The following is an 18943-nucleotide window of genomic DNA, read 5'->3' on the forward strand; positions in this document are numbered from 1 at the left end:
AAGAATGAGACAATGAGATTCCAGAACGATGCAGTGTGGGATGACCTCAGACTTAGGGGGGCGGGAAGCAGGTGGTGGAGCAACTGGGAAGAGAGGGGCCTTGAGGGGGGTAGGGGAGGCCTCAGTTCTGTGCCTGAAAACTTCAGATGGGTGGGGGAAGCTAAGGTCTGGACTCCTGGGTCTGAGGGAGGAGGCGATGGGGGTCTGAACTCCTGGGTCTGAGGGAGGAGGGGCTGAGGCCTGAACATCCGGCTCTGAGGGAGGAGGGGCTGGGGCCTGGACTCCTGGGTCTGAGGGAGGAGGCGATGGGGCCTGGACTCCTGGGTCTGAGGGATGAGGTGCTTGGGGCCTGGACTCCTGGGTCTAAGGGAGGAGGAGGCGCTGGGGCCTGGACTCCTGGGTCTCAGGGATGAGGGGCTGGAGGCCTGGACTCCTGGGTCTGAGGGAGGAGGAGCTGGGGGCCTGGACTCCTGGGTCTGAGGGAGGAGGGGCTGGAGGCCTGGACTCCTGGGTCTGAGGGAGGAGGCGCTGGGCCTGGACTCCTGGGTCTGAGGGAGGAGGCGCTGGGCCCTGGACTCCTGGGTCTGAGGGAGGAGGCGCTGGGTCTGGACTCCTGGGTCTGAGGGAGGAGGCGCTGGGTCTGGACTCCTGGGTCTGAGGGAGGAGGGCTGAGCTCCTGGGTCAGGGTATTCGCCTGACCACAGCCAGTTCCAGGAGTCATCACACGATGTCGCTCTGCTCCCAGTGGGGACAGAAGGGGCGGGCCCAGGGGCGGGGCCTTGCGACCCCCAAAGTCGGGGCGGGGTCTTGGTCCTGGGCAGGCGTCTGCTGGCATGGGCCCTAAGTGCCAGGCACTGACCACAGCCGGCGGCCGAAGGGTCAGGCGGGCCTTGGAGGAGGTGAGGTCTGGAGGTCTGTGCCCAGGTTGGGAGGTGGGCAAGGTGCCCTGGCCTGAGGTGGGCAGCACCTGAGGGTGACTGCGCCAGGTGGCCGAGTCCTTAGTCCCTCAGGGCAGCCCGGTCTGCACCTGGAGGCTGTAGAGTGGTGGAGGGTGAGGGAAACGGAATCTGGGGGTCCCCAGTTGTGTGAATTATATGAGGCTCCGGGAGAGAGGTGGGCTGGGGGCCTGGACCCCTGGGTCTGGTGAAGGAGGGGCTGCGGGTCTGGTCTGAAGGAGGTGGCTGGGCTGTGAAAGTACAACCCCAGGCCTGTCAGGAGTTGGGGACTGATCCCGAGTGCTTGGTCCCATGCAGGACCCAGCCGTCCCAGGCCCTCTGCACAGCCCGCCCTCCCAGCCCTGAGCCCAAGAGCACCTGTTTGTTCTCAGGAGACAGAGGCTACTCATCCACCCCCAGGGCCCAAGTCTGTTTGCTTTGGAAACAAGATGGGGGAGTCTCAGTGGGGGAGTCTCAGTTATCTGGTTCATCTTTCAACGTCAGGGTGGCGGGTGGCGGCTGCAGCACGCAGGGATGTGGGGGCAGGGACATCTGTGACCTAGGGTTTGAACTCACACCAGAGACTGGTCTCCCCGCCTCTCACCAAGAGGGAGACTGAGTCACAATTAGAAGTGCGATGAGCCCCCAGCCCCACCTCCCTCAGACCCAGGAGTCCAGACTCCCAGCCCCTCCTCCCTCAGACCCAGACCCAGGAGTCCTGGCCCCAGCTCCTCCTCCCTCAGACCCAGGAGTCCAGACTCCCAGCCCCTCCTCCCTTGGGCCTGGGACCTGAGCCTGGGCGCCCCTCTCTGTCCTTGCAGAGATGCCCGGCAAACAGTCTGAGGAAGAGCCGGTGGAGGCAGGGGCTTCGGAGGACAGCGAGGAGGAGGGTCTGGGCGGCCTGACATTAGAGGAGCTCCAGCAGGGCCAGGAGGCTGCCCGGGCGCTGGAGGACATGATGGCGCTGAGTGCTCAGACCCTGGTCCAAGCCGAGGTGGACGAGCTCTACGAGGAAGTGCGTCCCCTGGGCCAGGGTCGCTATGGCCACGTCCTTCTGGTCACCCATCGTCAGAAAGGTACCAGGCCGTGGGGTCCGAGGTGGCAGGGTTCAGCTGGGGGTGGGGCACGGGCCTGGGGTAGCCCAGGCTGGGGAGGCTGGTAGGCCTGAATCAAGTCTTACCTCTGCCCTCCAAAACTGTGTGTTTTTTGTTGTTTTGGTTGGTTGGTTGTTTTTGAGACAGCGTCTGGCTCTGTTGCCCAGGCCGGAGTGCAGTGGCGCAATCTCACGGCAACTTCCACCTCCCAGGTTCAAGTGATCCTCCTGCCTCAGCCTCCCATGCAGCCAGGATTATAAGTGTGCCCTACCACACCCAGCTACATTTCTCTGTGTGCATTTTTCTTTTTTAGTAGAGAGGAGGTTTCCTACATTGGCCAGGGTGGTCTCGTACTCCTGGCCTCTAGTGATCCGCCTGCCTCAGCCTCCCAAATTGCTGGGATTACAGGCGTGAGCCACGGTGCCCCGCCAAAAACTGTGTGTTTTTTAAGGAACTCCCTTGCCCTCTCTGAGTCTCAGTTTCCTCCTTTGAAAAACGTGGGTAATGATTTCTACTTGGAAGAATAGTTGATCCTCTGAGTGTATGTGGATTGCCGTAGTTGCTGGGGGTGTATGTGGATTGCTCTGGTTGTTGGCGGTGTATGTGGATTGCAGTCATTGCTGGGGGTGTATGTGGATTGCCATAGTTGCTAGCGGTGTATATGGATTGCCATAGTTGCTGGGGGTGTATGTGGATTGCAGTAGTTGCTAGGGGTGTATGTGGATTGCTCTGGTTGTTGGTGGTGTATGTGGATTGCCAGAGTTGCCGGGGGTGTATGTGGATTGCAGTAGTTGCTAGGGGTGTATGTGGATTGCCATAGTTGCTGGGGGTGTATGTGGATTGCCGTAGTTGCTGGGGGTGTATGTGGATTGCCATAGTTGCTGGGGGTGTATGTGGATTGCTGGGGGTGTATGTGGATTGCCAGAGTTGCCAGGGGTGTATGTGGATTGCTCTAGTTGCTGGGGGTGTATGTGGATTGCCGTAGTTGCTGGGGGTGTATGTGGATTGCCGTAGTTGCTGGGGGTGTATGTGGATTGCCGGTGTATGTGGATTGCCAGAGTTGCCGGAGGTGTATGTGGATTGCGGTAGTTGCTGGGGGTGTATGTGGATTACCAGAGTTGCCGGGGGTGTATGTGGATTGCAGTAGTTGCTGGGGGTGTATGTGGATTGCTCTGGTTGTTGGCGGTATATGTGGATTGCCATAGTTGCTGGGGGTGTATGTGGATTGCCGGGGGTGTATGTGGATTGCTAGAGTTGCCGGGGGTGTATGTGGATTGCTCTAGTTGCTGGGGGTGTATGTGGATTGCTCTAGTTGCTGGGGGTGTATGTGGATTGCCATAGTTGCTGGGGGTGTATGTGGATTGCCGGTGTATGTGGATTGCAGTAGTTGCCGGGGGTGTATGTGGATTGCTCTAGTTGCTGGGGGTGTATGTGGATTGCCATAGTTGCTGGGGGTGTATGTGGATTGCCGGGGGTGTATGTGGATTGCCGGTGTATATGGATTGCCATAGTTGCTGGGGGTGTATGTGGATTGCCGTAGTTGCTAGGGGTGTATGTGGATTGCCGTAGTTGCTGGGGGTGTATGTGGATTGCCGGGGGTGTATGTGGATTGCCAGAGTTGCCAGGGGTGTATGTGGATTGCTCTAGTTGCTGGGGGTGTATGTGGATTGCCGTAGTTGCTGGGGGTGTATGTGGATTGCCGTAGTTGCTGGGGGTGTATGTGGATTGCCGGTGTATGTGGATTGCCAGGGTTGCCGGGGGTGTATGTGGATTGCTCTAGTTGCTGGGGGTGTACGTGGATTGCTGTAGTTGCTGGGGGTGTATGTGGATTGCTGTAGTTGCTGGGGGTGTATGTGGATTGCCGTAGTTGCTGGGGGTGTATGTGGATTGCAGTAGTTGCTGGGGGTGTATGTGGATTGCTCTGGTTGTTGGTGGTGTATGTGGATTGCCGTAGTTGCTGGGGGTGTATGTGGATTGCTGTAGTTGCTGGGGGTGTATGTGGATTGCAGTAGTTGCCGGGGGTGTATGTGGATTGCGGTAGTTGCTGGGGGTGTATGTGGATTGCCGGGGGTGTATGTGGATTGCTCTGGTTGTTGGCGGTGTATGTGGATTGCCAGAGTTGCCGGGGGTGTATGTGGATTGCTCTAGTTGCTAGCGGTGTATATTGATTGCCATAGTTGCTGGGGGTGTATGTGGATTGCAGTAGTTGCTAGGGGTGTATGTGGATTGCCGTAGTTGCTGGGGGTGTATGTGGATTGCCATAGTTGCTGGGGGTGTATGTGGATTGCCGTAGTTGCTGGGGGTGTATGTGGATTGCCATAGTTGCTGGGGGTGTATGTGGATTGCCGGGGGTGTATGTGGATTGCCAGAGTTGCCAGGGGTGTATGTGGATTGCTCTAGTTGCTGGGGGTGTATGTGGATTGCCGTAGTTGCTGGAGGTGTATGTGGATTGCCGTAGTTGCTGGGGGTGTATGTGGATTGCTCTGGTTGTTGGTGGTGTATGTGGATTGCCGTAGTTGCTGGGGGTGTATGTGGATTGCTGTAGTTGCTGGGGGTGTATGTGGATTGCCGTAGTTGCTGGGGGTGTATGTGGATTGCCGTAGTTGCTGGGAGTGTATGTGGATTGCCGTAGTTGCTGGGGGTGTATGTGGATTGCTCTGGTTGTTGGTGGTGTATGTGGATTGCCGTAGTTGCTGGGGGTGTATGTGGATTGCTGTAGTTGCTGGGGGTGTATGTGGATTGCCGTAGTTGCTGGGGGTGTATGTGGATTGCTGTAGTTGCTGGGGGTGTATGTGGATTGCTGTAGTTGCTGGGGGTGTATGTGGATTGCTGTAGTTGCTGGGGGTGTATGTGGATTGCTGTAGTTGCTGGGGGTGTATGTGGATTGCAGTAGTTGCTGGGGGTGTATGTGGATTGCAGTAGTTGCTGGGGGTGTATGTGGATTGCTGTAGTTGCTGGGGGTGTATGTGGATTGCAGTAGTTGCTGGGGGTGTATGTGGATTGCTGTAGTTGCTGGGGGTATATGTGGATTGCAGTAGTTGCTGGGGGTGTATGTGGATTGCAGTAGTTGCTGGTGGTGTATGTGGATTGCAGTAGTTGCTGGGGTGTATGTGGATTGCAGTAGTTGCTGGGGTGTATGTGGATTGCCGTAGTTGCTGGGGGTATATGTGGATTGCCGTAGTTGCTGGGGGTGTATGTGGATTGCAGTAGTTGCTGGGGGTGTATGTGGATTGCTCTGGTTGTTGGTGGTGTATGTGGATTGCCGTAGTTGCTGGGGGTGTATGTGGATTGCCGTAGTTGCTGGGGGTGTATGTGGATTGCCGTAGTTGCTGGGGGTGTATGTGGATTGCCGTAGTTGCTGGGGGTGTATGTGGATTGCAGTAGTTGCTGGGGGTGTATGTGGATTGCTGTAGTTGCTGGGGGTGTATGTGGATTGCAGTAGTTGCTGGGGGTGTATGTGGATTGCAGTAGTTGCTGGGGGTGTATGTGGATTGCTGTAGTTGCTGGGGGTGTATGTGGATTGCAGTAGTTGCTGGGGGTGTATGTGGATTGCTGTAGTTGCTGGGGGTGTATGTGGATTGCAGTAGTTGCTGGGGGTGTATGTGGATTGCAGTAGTTGCTGGGGGTGTATGTGGATTGCTGTAGTTGCTGGGGGTGTATGTGGATTGCAGTAGTTGCTGGGGGTGTATGTGGATTGCTGTAGTTGCTGGGGGTGTATGTGGATTGCAGTAGTTGCTGGGGGTGTATGTGGATTGCAGTAGTTGCTGGGGGTGTATGTGGATTGCAGTAGTTGCTGGGGGTGTATGTGGATTGCAGTAGTTGCTGGGGGTGTATGTGGATTGCAGTAGTTGCTGGGGGTGTATGTGGATTGCAGTAGTTGCTGGGGGTGTATGTGGATTGCAGTAGTTGCTGGGGGTGTATGTGGATTGCAGTAGTTGCTGGGGGTGTATGTGGGTTGCTGTAGTTGCTGGGGGTGTATGTGGGTTGCTGTAGTTGCTGGGGGTGTATGTGGGTTGCTGTAGTTGCTGGGGGTGTATGTGGGTTGCTGTAGTTGCTGGGGGTGTATGTGGATTGCTGTAGTTGCTGGGGGTGTATGTGGGTTGCTGTAGTTGCTGGGGGTGTATGTGGATTGCTGTAGTTGCTGGGGTTGTATGTGGATTGCTGTAGTTGCTGGGGTTGTATGTGGATTGCTGTAGTTGCTGGGGGTGTATGTGGATTGCTGTAGTTGCTGGGGGTGTATGTGGATTGCTGTAGTTGCTGGGGGTGTATGTGGATTGCAGTAGTTGCTGGGGGTGTATGTGGATTGCTGTAGTTGCTGGGGGTGTATGTGGGTTGCTGTAGTTGCTGGGGGTGTATGTGGATTGCTGTAGTTGCTGGGGGTGTATGTGGATTGCTGTAGTTGCTGGGGGTGTATGTGGATTGCAGTAGTTGCTGGGGGTGTATGTGGATTGCTGTAGTTGCTGGGGGTGTATGTGGATTGCTGTAGTTGCTGGGGGTGTATGTGGATTGCTGTAGTTGCTGGGGGTGTATGTGGATTGCTGTAGTTGCTGGGGGTGTATGTGGATTGCTGTAGTTGCTGGGGGTGTATGTGGATTGCTGTAGTTGCTGGGGGTGTATGTGGATTGCTGTAGTTGCTGGGGGTGTATGTGGATTGCTGTAGTTGCTGGGGGTGTATGTGGATTGCAGTAGTTGCTGGGGGTGTATGTGGGTTGCTGTAGTTGCTGGGGGTGTATGTGGGTTGCTGTAGTTGCTGGGGGTGTATGTGGATTGCTGTAGTTGCTGGGGGTGTATGTGGATTGCTGTAGTTGCTGGGGGTGTATGTGGATTGCTGTAGTTGCTGGGGGTGTATGTGGATTGCAGTAGTTGCTGGGGGTGTATGTGGGTTGCTGTAGTTGCTGGGGGTGTATGTGGGTTGCAGTAGTTGCTGGGGGTGTATGTGGGTTGCTGTAGTTGCTGGGGGTGTATGTGGATTGCTGTAGTTGCTGGGGGTGTATGTGGATTGCTGTAGTTGCTGGGGGTGTATGTGGATTGCAGTAGTTGCTGGGGGTGTATGTGGATTGCTGTAGTTGCTGGGGGTGTATGTGGATTGCAGTAGTTGCTGGGGGTGTATGTGGGTTGCTGTAGTTGCTGGGGGTGTATGTGGGTTGCAGTAGTTGCTGGGGGTGTATGTGGATTGCTGTAGTTGCTGGGGGTGTATGTGGATTGCAGTAGTTGCTGGGGGTGTATGTGGATTGCAGTAGTTGCTGGGGGTGTATGTGGATTGCTGTAGTTGCTGGGGGTGTATGTGGATTGCTGTAGTTGCTGGGGGTGTATGTGGATTGCTGTAGTTGCTGGGGGTGTATGTGGATTGCTGTAGTTGCTGGGGGTGTATGTGGGTTGCTGTAGTTGCTGGGGGTGTATGTGGATTGCTGTAGTTGCTGGGGGTGTATGTGGGTTGCTGTAGTTGCTGGGGGTGTATGTGGATTGCTGTAGCTGCTGGGGGTGTATGTGGATTGCAGTAGCTGCTGGGGGTGTATGTGGATTGCAGTAGCTGCTGGGGGTGTATGTGGATTGCAGTAGCTGCTGGGGGTGTATGTGGATTGCAGTAGCTGCTGGGGGTGTATGTGGATTGCTGTAGCTGCTGGGGGTGTATGTGGGTTGCTGTAGTTGCTGGGGGTGTATGTGGATTGCTGTAGTTGCTGGGGGTGTATGTGGATTGCTGTAGTTGCTGGGGGTGTATGTGGATTGCAGTAGTTGCTGGGGGTGTATGTGGGTTGCTGTAGTTGCTGGGGGTGTATGTGGATTGCTGTAGTTGCTGGGGGTGTATGTGGATTGCTGTAGTTGCTGGGGGTGTATGTGGATTGCTGTAGTTGCTGGGGGTGTATGTGGATTGCTGTAGTTGCTGGGGGTGTATGTGGATTGCTGTAGTTGCTGGGGGTGTATGTGGATTGCAGTAGTTGCTGGGGGTGTATGTGGGTTGCTGTAGTTGCTGGGGGTGTATGTGGATTGCTGTAGTTGCTGGGGGTGTATGTGGATTGCTGTAGTTGCTGGGGGTGTATGTGGATTGCTGTAGTTGCTGGGGGTGTATGTGGATTGCTGTAGTTGCTGGGGGTGTATGTGGGTTGCAGTAGTTGCTGGGGGTGTATGTGGATTGCAGTAGTTGCTGGGGGTGTATGTGGATTGCTGTAGTTGCTGGGGGTGTATGTGGATTGCTGTAGTTGCTGGGGGTGTATGTGGATTGCTGTAGTTGCTGGGGGTGTATGTGGATTGCAGTAGTTGCTGGGGGTGTATGTGGATTGCAGTAGTTGCTGGGGGTGTATGTGGATTGCTGTAGTTGCTGGGGGTGTATGTGGGTTGCTGTAGTTGCTGGGGGTGTATGTGGGTTGCTGTAGTTGCTGGGGGTGTATGTGGATTGCTGTAGTTGCTGGGGGTGTATGTGGATTGCAGTAGTTGCTGGGGGTGTATGTGGGTTGCTGTAGTTGCTGGGGGTGTATGTGGATTGCTGTAGTTGCTGGGGGTGTATGTGGATTGCAGTAGTTGCTGGGGGTGTATGTGGGTTGCTGTAGTTGCTGGGGGTGTATGTGGATTGCAGTAGTTGCTGGGGGTGTATGTGGGTTGCTGTAGTTGCTGGGGGTGTATGTGGATTGCTGTAGTTGCTGGGGGTGTATGTGGATTGCTGTAGTTGCTGGGGGTGTATGTGGATTGCAGTAGTTGCTGGGGGTGTATGTGGATTGCTGTAGTTGCTGGGGGTGTATGTGGATTGCAGTAGTTGCTGGGGGTGTATGTGGGTTGCAGTAGTTGCTGGGGGTGTATGTGGATTGCTGTAGTTGCTGGGGGTGTATGTGGGTTGCTGTAGTTGCTGGGGGTGTATGTGGGTTGCTGTAGTTGCTGGGGGTGTATGTGGGTTGCTGTAGTTGCTGGGGGTGTATGTGGATTGCTGTAGTTGCTGGGGGTGTATGTGGGTTGCTGTAGTTGCTGGGGGTGTATGTGGGTTGCTGTAGTTGCTGGGGGTGTATGTGGGTTGCTGTAGTTGCTGGGGGTGTATGTGGGTTGCTGTAGTTGCTGGGGGTGTATGTGGGTTGCAGTAGCTGCTGGGGGTGTATGTGGATTGCAGTAGCTGCTGGGGGTGTATGTGGATTGCAGTAGCTGCTGGGGGTGTATGTGGATTGCAGTAGCTGCTGGGGGTGTATGTGGGTTGCTGTAGTTGCTGGGGGTGTATGTGGGTTGCTGTAGTTGCTGGGGGTGTATGTGGGTTGCTGTAGTTGCTGGGGGTGTATGTGGATTGCTGTAGTTGCTGGGGGTGTATGTAGATTGCAGTAGTTGCTGGGGGTGTATGTAGATTGCAGTAGTTGCTGGGGGTGTATGTGGGTTGCTGTAGTTGCTGGGGGTGTATGTGGGTTGCTGTAGTTGCTGGGGGTGTATGTGGATTGCTGTAGTTGCTGGGGGTGTATGTGGATTGCAGTAGTTGCTGGGGGTGTATGTGGGTTGCTGTAGTTGCTGGGGGTGTATGTGGATTGCTGTAGTTGCTGGGGGTGTATGTGGGTTGCTGTAGTTGCTGGGGGTGTATGTGGATTGCTGTAGTTGCTGGGGGTGTATGTGGATTGCTGTAGTTGCTGGGGGTGTATGTGGATTGCAGTAGTTGCTGGGGGTGTATGTGGGTTGCAGTAGTTGCTGGGGGTGTATGTGGATTGCTGTAGTTGCTGGGGGTGTATGTGGATTGCTGTAGTTGCTGGGGGTGTATGTGGATTGCTGTAGTTGCTGGGGGTGTATGTGGATTGCTGTAGTTGCTGGGGGTGTATGTGGATTGCTGTAGTTGCTGGGGGTGTATGTGGATTGCAGTAGTTGCTGGGGGTGTATGTGGATTGCTGTAGTTGCTGGGGGTGTATGTGGGTTGCTGTAGTTGCTGGGGGTGTATGTGGATTGCTGTAGTTGCTGGGGGTGTATGTGGATTGCAGTAGTTGCTGGGGGTGTATGTGGATTGCAGTAGTTGCTGGGGGTGTATGTGGATTGCTGTAGTTGCTGGGGGTGTATGTGGATTGCTGTAGTTGCTGGGGGTGTATGTGGATTGCTGTAGTTGCTGGGGGTGTATGTGGATTGCTGTAGTTGCTGGGGGTGTATGTGGATTGCTGTAGTTGCTGGGGGTGTATGTGGATTGCTGTAGTTGCTGGGGGTGTATGTGGATTGCTGTAGTTGCTGGGGGTGTATGTGGATTGCTGTAGTTGCTGGGGGTGTATGTGGATTGCTGTAGTTGCTGGGGGTGTATGTGGGTTGCTGTAGTTGCTGGGGGTGTATGTGGATTGCTGTAGTTGCTGGGGACAATGCTGGAGAAGACAGAGCTCCGTGCTCAGGAGCCTCCTGTGGCAGCTGTAGTGGTTACCGTGGGATGATGCAGAGTGCTGCTGTCTGCTAAGCACTTAGCAAGGCCGGCACACAGTGGGTGCGCAGGACAGCTCCCCACTACCCCGGGGCCTTTCTACCAAGCGCACACACAGCCTGTGTCCTTCCATGAAACAGAAAATAGGGAGGCAACCTGAGGTCAGTCAGTTCAGGGCATGTCTTCTGAGGCCAGCCCTGTGCTGGGGGGTCGAGCGGGCAGGGGACCCAGAACTGAATCAGAGCCAGTCCCTGCCTTCAAGAACCTCATAGCATGAATGCAGAAAAAGTGTGCATTCATCTTCTGGGGCTGCCATAACAAAGGCAGTGGCTTCCACAACAGAACTTTTTACTTTTTTCTTTCTTTTTTTTTGAGATGGAGTCTTGCTTTGGTGCCCAGACTGGAGTGCAGGAACACAACCTCCGCCTCCCAAGTTCAAGTGATTCTCGTGCCTCAGCCCCGCAAGTAGCTGGGATTACAGGCGCCTGCTGCCACACCCGGCTCATTTTTGTATTTTTAGTATTTTGTATTTTTAGTAGAGAAGGGGTTTTACCATGTTAGCCAGGCTGGTCTTGAACTCCTTACTTCAAGTGATCCCCTGCCTCGGCCTTCCAAAATACTGGGATTACAGGCGTGAGCCACTGCACCCGGCCTTTTTTCTTTTTCTTTTCTTTTTGTTTTTTTGAGATAGGGTCTTGCTGTTGTCCAGGCTGGAGTGCAGTGGTGCAATCATAGCTCACTGCAGCTTTGACCTCCTGGGCTCAAGAGATCCGCCCACCTCAGCTCCACAAGTAGCTGGACTACAGCCACATGCCACCATGCCTGGCTAATTTTAAAATTTTTGTTTAAAGATGAGGTCTCACTGTGTTGCCCAGGCTGGTCTCAAACCCGCCTCAAGTGATCCTCCTGCCTCAGCCTCCCAAAGTGCTGGGATTATAGGCATGAGCCATTGCACCTGGCCAACAACAGAGCTCTGTTTCCTCACAGCTCTAGAGGCTGGAAGCCCGAGATCAAGATGTCAGCAGGGCTGGTTCTCCTGAGGCCTCTCTCCTTGGCTTGCCTTTGGCCATCTTCTCCCTGTGTCCTCACATAGTCGTCCCTCTGTGTGTGTCTGTGTCCTGATTTCCTCTTCTTATTTATTTATTTTTTTGAGATGGAGTCTGGCTCTGTCGCCCAGGCTGGAGTGCAGTGGCCAGATCTCAGCTCAGTGCAAGCTCCGCCTCCCGGGTTCGCCATTCTCCTGCCTCAGCCTCCGGAGTAGCTGGGACTACAGGCGCCCGCCACCTCGCCCGGCCAGTATTTTTGTATTTTTTTAGTAGAGACGGGGTTTCACCGTGTTAGCCAGGATGGTCTCGATCTCCTGACCTCGTGATCCGCCCGTCTCGGCCTCCCAAAGTGCTGGGATTACAGGCTTGAGCCACCGCGCCCGGCCGATCTCCTCTTCTTATAAGGACACCAGTCACATTGGATGAGGGCCCGCCCACTCTAGTGACTTCATTTTACCTCTTTAAAGACCCTCTCTCCAAATACAGCCACATTCAGCAGTATGAGGGGTTAGGACTCCAACATACGAGTTTTGGGGAGACACAATTCAGTAATAACACAGAGGGCAATAACGCAGCCACGCAACAGCACACCTCGGGAAGAGGCGCAGACTCGGAGATCCAGCCCTGGGTGCTCACAGAGCCGGAGGCACGAGCAGTAACGGGCGGGGGCGATGCCAAGGAGGCCCCTCCACAGGCGTTTCACTGAACCTGCACCTGGCAGCTGATGGCTCAGAAATTAAAGAAACCAAGCTGGGCGCAGCAGCTCACACCTGTAATCCCAGCACTTTGGGAGGCCAAGGCAGGACGATTGCTTGAGCCTAGGAGTTTGAGACCAGCCTGGGCAACATAGCGAGACTGTCTCTACAGATTTTTTTTTAAAAAACTTAACCAGTTAGCAGGAATTTCTGGTGTCAGGGGAAAAAAAAAAAATTAGTTGGGTGTGCAATTAGCCCTGTGTGGTGGTGCACGAATGTAGTCCCAGCTACTCGGGAGGCCTGGGCAGGAGACTTGCCTGAGCCCAGGAGGTGGAGGTTGCAGTGAGCCACGACTGTGCTGCCACCCTCCAGCCTGGACGACAGAGAAAAACCCTGTCTTTAAAAAAAAAAAAAAAAAAAGGGTGGGGGCGGGCGTGTGTAGTGGCTCATACCTGTAATCTCAATGCTTCAGGAGGCTGAGGCAGGTCATCACCTGAGGTCAGGAGTTCGAGACCAGCCTGACCAACATGGTGAAATCCCATCTCTACTAAAAATACAAAAATTAGCTGGGTATGGTGGCAGGTGCCTGTAATCCCAGTTACTCGGGAGGCTGAGGCAGAAGAATCGCTTGGACCTGGGAGGCAGAGGTTGCAGTGGGCCAAGATCGCACCACTGCACTCCAGCCTGGACAACAAGCGTGAAACTGCATCTCAAAAAAAACAAAACAACAAAAAAAAAACAGGACAACATCAGAAGTTCCTGTCTTCAGGGAGTTTAGCTTCTAGGAAGTCGTTTCCACTCGTGACAAAATTCACAATTCCTAACTGGCTTTCTTACCCAGTATAGGTTACCTTTCCCCCAGGTGTCTCAAAAATACCTTTTTGCCTCAAACACGGGTTTGCTGTCATGAGAAGCCAAACGAGGTCATTGGAGAAATTTCATGGTATCCCTCCATCTCCATGGCTATGGGCTTGTAAGAAAGCAGGGTAGAAATTCACCACACACTGTTATTGTTTTATTTAATTTGTTAGAGATGCCACCAAGCTCAGCTAATTAAAAAAAAATTTCTTTTTACTCTGTTGCCCAGACTGGAGTGCAGTGGCACAATCTCCACTGGCATGTGCCACCACATTCGACTAGTTTTTTGTGTTTTTAGTAGAGAAGGGGTTTCACTATGTTGACCAGGCTGGTCTCGAACTCCTGACCTCAAGCAATCCACCCGCCTCAGCCTCCCAAAGTGCTGGGATTACAGGCGTGAGCCACAGTGCCCGGCCTTTTTAAAACTTTTTTTAGCGATAGGGTCTCATTGTGCTGTCCGGGCTGGTCTTAAACTCCTGGCCTCAAAGGATCCTCCCGCCTCGGTCTCTGGAAGCATTGGGATTTCAGGCCTGAGCCCCCGGCTGGGCCCCAGCGTGCTGTAACTATTGGCACTGCTGGTGATGCTTGCGTGGCCATGCTGTTAGGGTGGGCTCTGGAGGGAGGTGGGAGTTGGAGGAGGTGGAGATGGCCTATGGGAAAGAGTCCAAGCTGAGGGGCCATCAGGGGGACCACAGGGGAACAGAGCAGCTGGCCCAGGTGGCCCTTGGCTTCTGTACGCCTCTCACACTTGTCCCTCTTCCCCAGGCACACCCCTGGCACTGAAGCAGCTCCCGAAACCCCGCACGTCCCTCCGCGGCTTCCTGTACGAGTTCTGCGTGGGGCTCTCACTGGGCGTGCACTCAGCCATCGTGACAGCCTACGGCATTGGCATCGAGTCAGCACAATCCTACAGCTTCCTGACGGAGCCCGTCCTGCATGGGGACCTCATGGCCTTCATCCAGCCCAAGGTGCGTAGGCAGACCCCAAGCCACCTTCGAGTGCCTCTCCTGCCTCACAGGAACGTCCTGAGCAGCCTGGGCCGCAGGAACCGCAGCCACTGCGTTGGGCCTCCCGGGGCCTCCCCTACCCCCCGGAGGCCCCTCACAGGGTCCACAGGACTCGTGGAGTTGTTAGGCCTCTTTGGAGTTCACAGACATCACAGAACCCACACGCTACACTATGGAGACCCACCAGGTAGCATCGGGTCACACTGGACCCCCATCAAGTCACAGGCCCTACAGGGTCACCCGAGGCCCCGCTTAACCTACAGGCCCTACAGGGTCACCCCAGGCTCCACTAAACCCACAGGCCCCATGGGGTCACCCCAGGCCCCACTGAACCCACAGGCCTCATGGGGTCACACTAGGCCCCAGTAAACCTACAGGCCCCATAGAGTCACACTAGGCCTTATGGGCTCACTCTAGGCCCCCTAAACCCACAGGCCTCACAGGTCACACTAGGCCTCACAGGGTCATCCTAGGCCCCACTAAACCCATAGACCTCATGGGGTCACCCTAGGCCCCAATAAAACTACAGGCCTCACAGGTCACACTAGGCCTCACAGGGTCATCCTAGGCCCCACTAAACCCATAGGCCTCATGGGGTCACACTAGGCCCCAATAAACCTATAGGCCTCACAGGTCACACTAGGCCTCACAGGGTCATCCTAGGCCCCACTAAACCCATAGACCTCATGGGGTCACACTAGGCCCCAATAAACCTATAGGCCTCACAGGTCACACTAGGCCTCACAGGGTCATCCTAGGCCTCATTAAACCCACAAGCCTCAGAGGGTCACCCGAGGCCCCGCTTAACCTACAGGCCCTACAGGGTCACCCCAGGCCCCACTAAACCCACAGGCCTCATGGGGTCACACTAGGCCCCAGTAAACCTACAGGCCCCATAGAGTCACACTAGGCCTTATGGGGTCACTCTAGGCCCCCTAAACCCACAAGCCTCACAGGTCACACTAGGCCTCACAGGGTCATCCTAGGCCTCATTAAACCCACAGGCCTCAGAGGGTCACCCGAGGCCCCGCTTAACCTACAGGCCCTACAGGGTCACCCCAGGCCGCACTAAACCCACAGGCCTCATGGGGTCACACTAGGCCCCAGTAAACCTACAGGCCCCATAGAGTCACACTAGGCCTTATGGGGTCACTCTAGGCCCCCTAAACCCACAAGCCTCACAGGTCACACTAGGCCTCACAGGGTCACCCTAGGGCCCCACTAAACCCACAGGCCTCACAGGTCACACTCAGACTCACAGGACTATTCACCATCTTCCTTACCGGCCTCCTTAGTGTCCTGGGCCTGCTTCCTGGGCAGAGAAGAGGCCCCGCGGTCTCGGTTGCTTTCCGTGGCCTCGGGGCACTGGGCCCTGACCCTCTCCCCGCAGGTGGGCCTCCCACAGCCCGCAGTGCACCGCTGCGCCGCCCAGCTGGCCTCCGCCCTGGAGCACATCCACGCCCGCGGCCTGGTGTACCGAGACCTGAAGCCGGAGAACGTCCTGGTGTGCGACCCAGACTGCCAGCACTTCAAGCTGACCGACTTCGGCCACACGAGGCCTCGCGGGACCCTGCTGCGCCTGGCCGGGCCGCCCATCCCCTACACCGCCCCCGAGCTCTGCGCGCCCCCGCCCCTCCCCGAGGGCCTGCCCATTCAGCCCGCCCTGGACGCCTGGGCGCTGGGCGTCCTGGTCTTCTGCCTGCTCACAGGCTACTTCCCCTGGGACCAGCCCCTGGCCGAGGCCGACCCCTTCTACGAGGACTTCCTCATCTGGCAGGCGTCGGGCCAGCCCCAGGACCGTCCTCAGCCCTGGTTCGGCCTGGCCCCCGCGGCCGACGCGCTTCTGTGGGGGCTGCTGGACCCTCACCCCCGAAGGAGGAGCGCTGTGAGCTCCATCAGGGAGCACCTGGGGCGCCCCTGGAGGCAGCGGGAGGGTGAGGCTGAAGAAGTGGGAGCGGTGGAAGAGGAGGCTGGGCAGTGAGGAGGCCCCGGGGGATGCAGAAAGGGAAGCTGCGCCATCGAGGCCTCCAAGGCCAACAGCTTTTGGTTTCTCCTCTGTGTGTTTTCATCCATGGGGCTTGGGGCTCCCCTCTGTGTCCTCCTCCTCTCTCCTCTCTGCAGGCTGCATGCCTCCCTGGGTCCATGGGGGCCTCAGACCTCTGCATGTCCCTCCATACCTGCCGCCACCTTCCCCAGGGTCTCAGACCTCCGGGTGTCTCTCGGTACCTGCTGCCACCTTCCTCAGGGCCTCTGCACTCGCTGTTTGCTTGGGACACTTTAGGCTCATCCCCTCACCCCTGAGTTTTCTTTTTTTTTGAGACAGGGTCTCACTCTGTCTCCCAGGCTGGAGTGCAGTGGTGCGATCTCTGCTCACTGCCGTCTCGAAATCTACAGCTCAAACAATCCTCCTGCCTCAGCCTCCTGAGTAGCTTGAGACTACAGGCATGTGCCACCACTCGAGGCTAATTTTTAACTTTTTTTAAGAGATGGAGGGATCTTGCTATGTTGCCCAGGTGGGTCTCAACTCCTGGCCTCAAATAATGCTCCTGCCTCAGCCTCCTGAGTAGGTGGGACTACAGGCGTGCGCCACCATGCTCGGCTACTTTTTAAAATTTTTTTTAGAGATGGTGGGGGGCGAGTCTTGCTATGCTGCTCAGGCTAGTCTCAAACTCCTGGCCTCAAGTGAGTCTCCCACCTCAGCCTCCCACAGTGCTGGGGTTACAGCTGCGCATCCTAAACACTTACTGTCTGCCTCCTGATCCCCCCACTCTATTATTTCTCTAGAACACGCATCCTCTTCTAACTGTACGGCTTACTTTTTTGTGGTTATTTTGTGAGCTCCTGGCGTTGGAGGTCTTTGCAACCTCCCATTAGCTGATGGAGTCATGTACCCAGCCATGGCCTGCAGCAGGGGTCAGGAAACGTCGGTTAAATAAATGAACCTGTCTGGTGTGGCGCGGCCTCCCCTCCATCCCTGTCCTCCCGCCGTCCTCTCTCCTTCTCTCCGGCCGGGTCTCCCTCCCACGTGGCACCACCCTCTCCGTGATGTGTTTTGCCTTCTCTCGCCCCAGCCGCCCTGCAAATAAACTCGGTCTGGCACTCAGATCCCAGTGCTGCTGCGAGTCTGTCTGCTCGGGAACGAGAAGGGGAGTCTGCATCAGAGGGCGTGTGGAGGGCGGCGGGAGGTGCAGAGGTGGAGAGACAGAGACACAGAGAAACAGAGAGCAGGGAGAGATGGAGAGGGACAGAGACACACACAGAGAAACAGAGAGATGGGGGAGAGAAAAAGAAGGAGAGATGCAGATAGAGAAACAGACACACAGAAAAAGAAACAGGTGGAGGAAGAGAGAGAGTGTGTCAGAGAAACAGAGAGACACAGACACATACAGAGATAGAGAAACAGGGGGAGAGAGAGAGAAACAGAGAGATGGAGAGAGACAAACACACAGAGAGAGAGATGCAGACAGAGAGAGAGAGAGGAAGGGAGAGAGAGAGACGGAGGGGCAAGGATGAGCCGCCTGAGCTCATGGTGCTGCCTGAGCCTCCCCGCTGTCCTGTAGGGTGTCCTGGCGGCAGCCTCCCCGCTGTCCTGTAGGGTGTCCTGGTGACAGAGCTGTGGGCAGGAGGGAGTGAGCCACTTGCTTCTGAGAATCCCTTTCCTTTACCAAAGTGTGTGTGCTAACAATGGAATGAAAAATACGGTCCTCAAATCTTCCATCAAGGAACTCTATATGCATGTGTGGATAAGTGTGAGTGTGAGTGTGTGTGTGACTGCGTGTGTGTGTGTGTGAGTGGGAGAGTGTGTGTGTGCATATGTGAGCATGCACATGTGTGCAAGTGTGAATGTCATGGGACCATGAGTGTGTGTGCACCAGTGTGAGTGTGCATGTGTCCGTGTGTGCACGTGTGTGCAAGTGTGAATGTCGTGGGTGAGCATGTGTACATGTGTGTGTGTGAGTGTGCACATGTGTGCAAGTGTGGATGTGTGAGCATGAGTATGTGTACGCCAGTGTGAGTGTGCATGTGTGAGCATGTGTGTGTGCACGTGTGTGAGTGTGCATGTGTGAGCATGTGTGTGTGCACGTGTGTGAGTGTGCATGTGTGAGCATGAGTATGTGTACGCCAGTGTGAGTGTGCATGTGTGAGCATGAGTATGTGTACGCCAGTGAGTGTGCATGTGTGAGCATGAGTGTGTGCACGTGTGTGAGTGTGCATGTGTGAGCATGAGTGTGTGCACGTGTGTGAGTGCATATGCATGTAAAGGAGGGAGGATGGGGTTGTGTCTCTGCGCGTGGATGATAATACAGCTTTGTGCCTGTTGTGTGTCCATGAGCATCCGCGCTTCTGTGTGCTGAGTTACTTGTGTGTATGTGGGGTGAATGTGACTCGCAATGTGTGGACATCGGATCCGTGTGTGTGCGCGCACATGCCTGTCAATGTGTAGCCAGGGTGGGAAGGTCACGCAGGCGCCGCGGGCGGGCGCCGCCTGGGCCCTCTCTCCTTCGCACCTTCCTCCTCTCTCCCCGGGCCCTGCTTGGCAGCTGCCCTGTTTGCAAACACTCTGTCTTCCTCTCGGCACCCTCTTTGGCCTCAGGCCCAGAGCAAGGCTACAACTCGGAGCTGGATCGTGTGTCACGCACTCCCTGGCCCCTGCATACCCCGCAGGGCCCCTGCTGTGGCCACGGAGGTGTTGCCTGGAGCAGGACTGACAGCAGGTGTTCTCCTGTGGAGTGACCCCAAGGAGCCTTTGAATCCAGGTTCGAGCCATAGCGCTGGGCCTCTGACCTGGACAATCCGGGTGAGCTTCCTGGAGTAGGGATCATAGGAGAGAAGAAGACAGGCGTCAACAACGGGAGTGGGGGAGTGGGGGGTGGGGGTGGAATATTTCAAGACCTCCTGCCCCTTTATCTGTGAATCTGAAATAACCTGAGCTGTTAGGCCAAGAATGTGTCCCA

General features: G+C 55.6%; 1 protein-coding gene across 1 annotated transcript; it reads left to right on the forward strand.

The window, feature by feature from the left end:
* The first annotated feature begins 1755 nt into the window (after positions 1-1755).
* On the forward strand, positions 1756-17507 carry SBK2 (SH3 domain binding kinase family member 2). Its single transcript, XM_007998171.3, has 3 exons — positions 1756-2011; positions 13747-13949; positions 15379-17507. Exons 1-3 carry the CDS (start codon positions 1759-1761, stop codon positions 15967-15969), a joined length of 1047 nt encoding a protein of 348 aa, XP_007996362.3. The 5' UTR covers positions 1756-1758; the 3' UTR covers positions 15970-17507.
* Positions 17508-18943: the final 1436 nt, after the last annotated feature.

Source organism: Chlorocebus sabaeus, chromosome 6 (genome assembly GCF_047675955.1).
Source record: "Chlorocebus sabaeus isolate Y175 chromosome 6, mChlSab1.0.hap1, whole genome shotgun sequence".
Classification (NCBI taxonomy): Eukaryota; Metazoa; Chordata; class Mammalia; order Primates; family Cercopithecidae; genus Chlorocebus; species Chlorocebus sabaeus.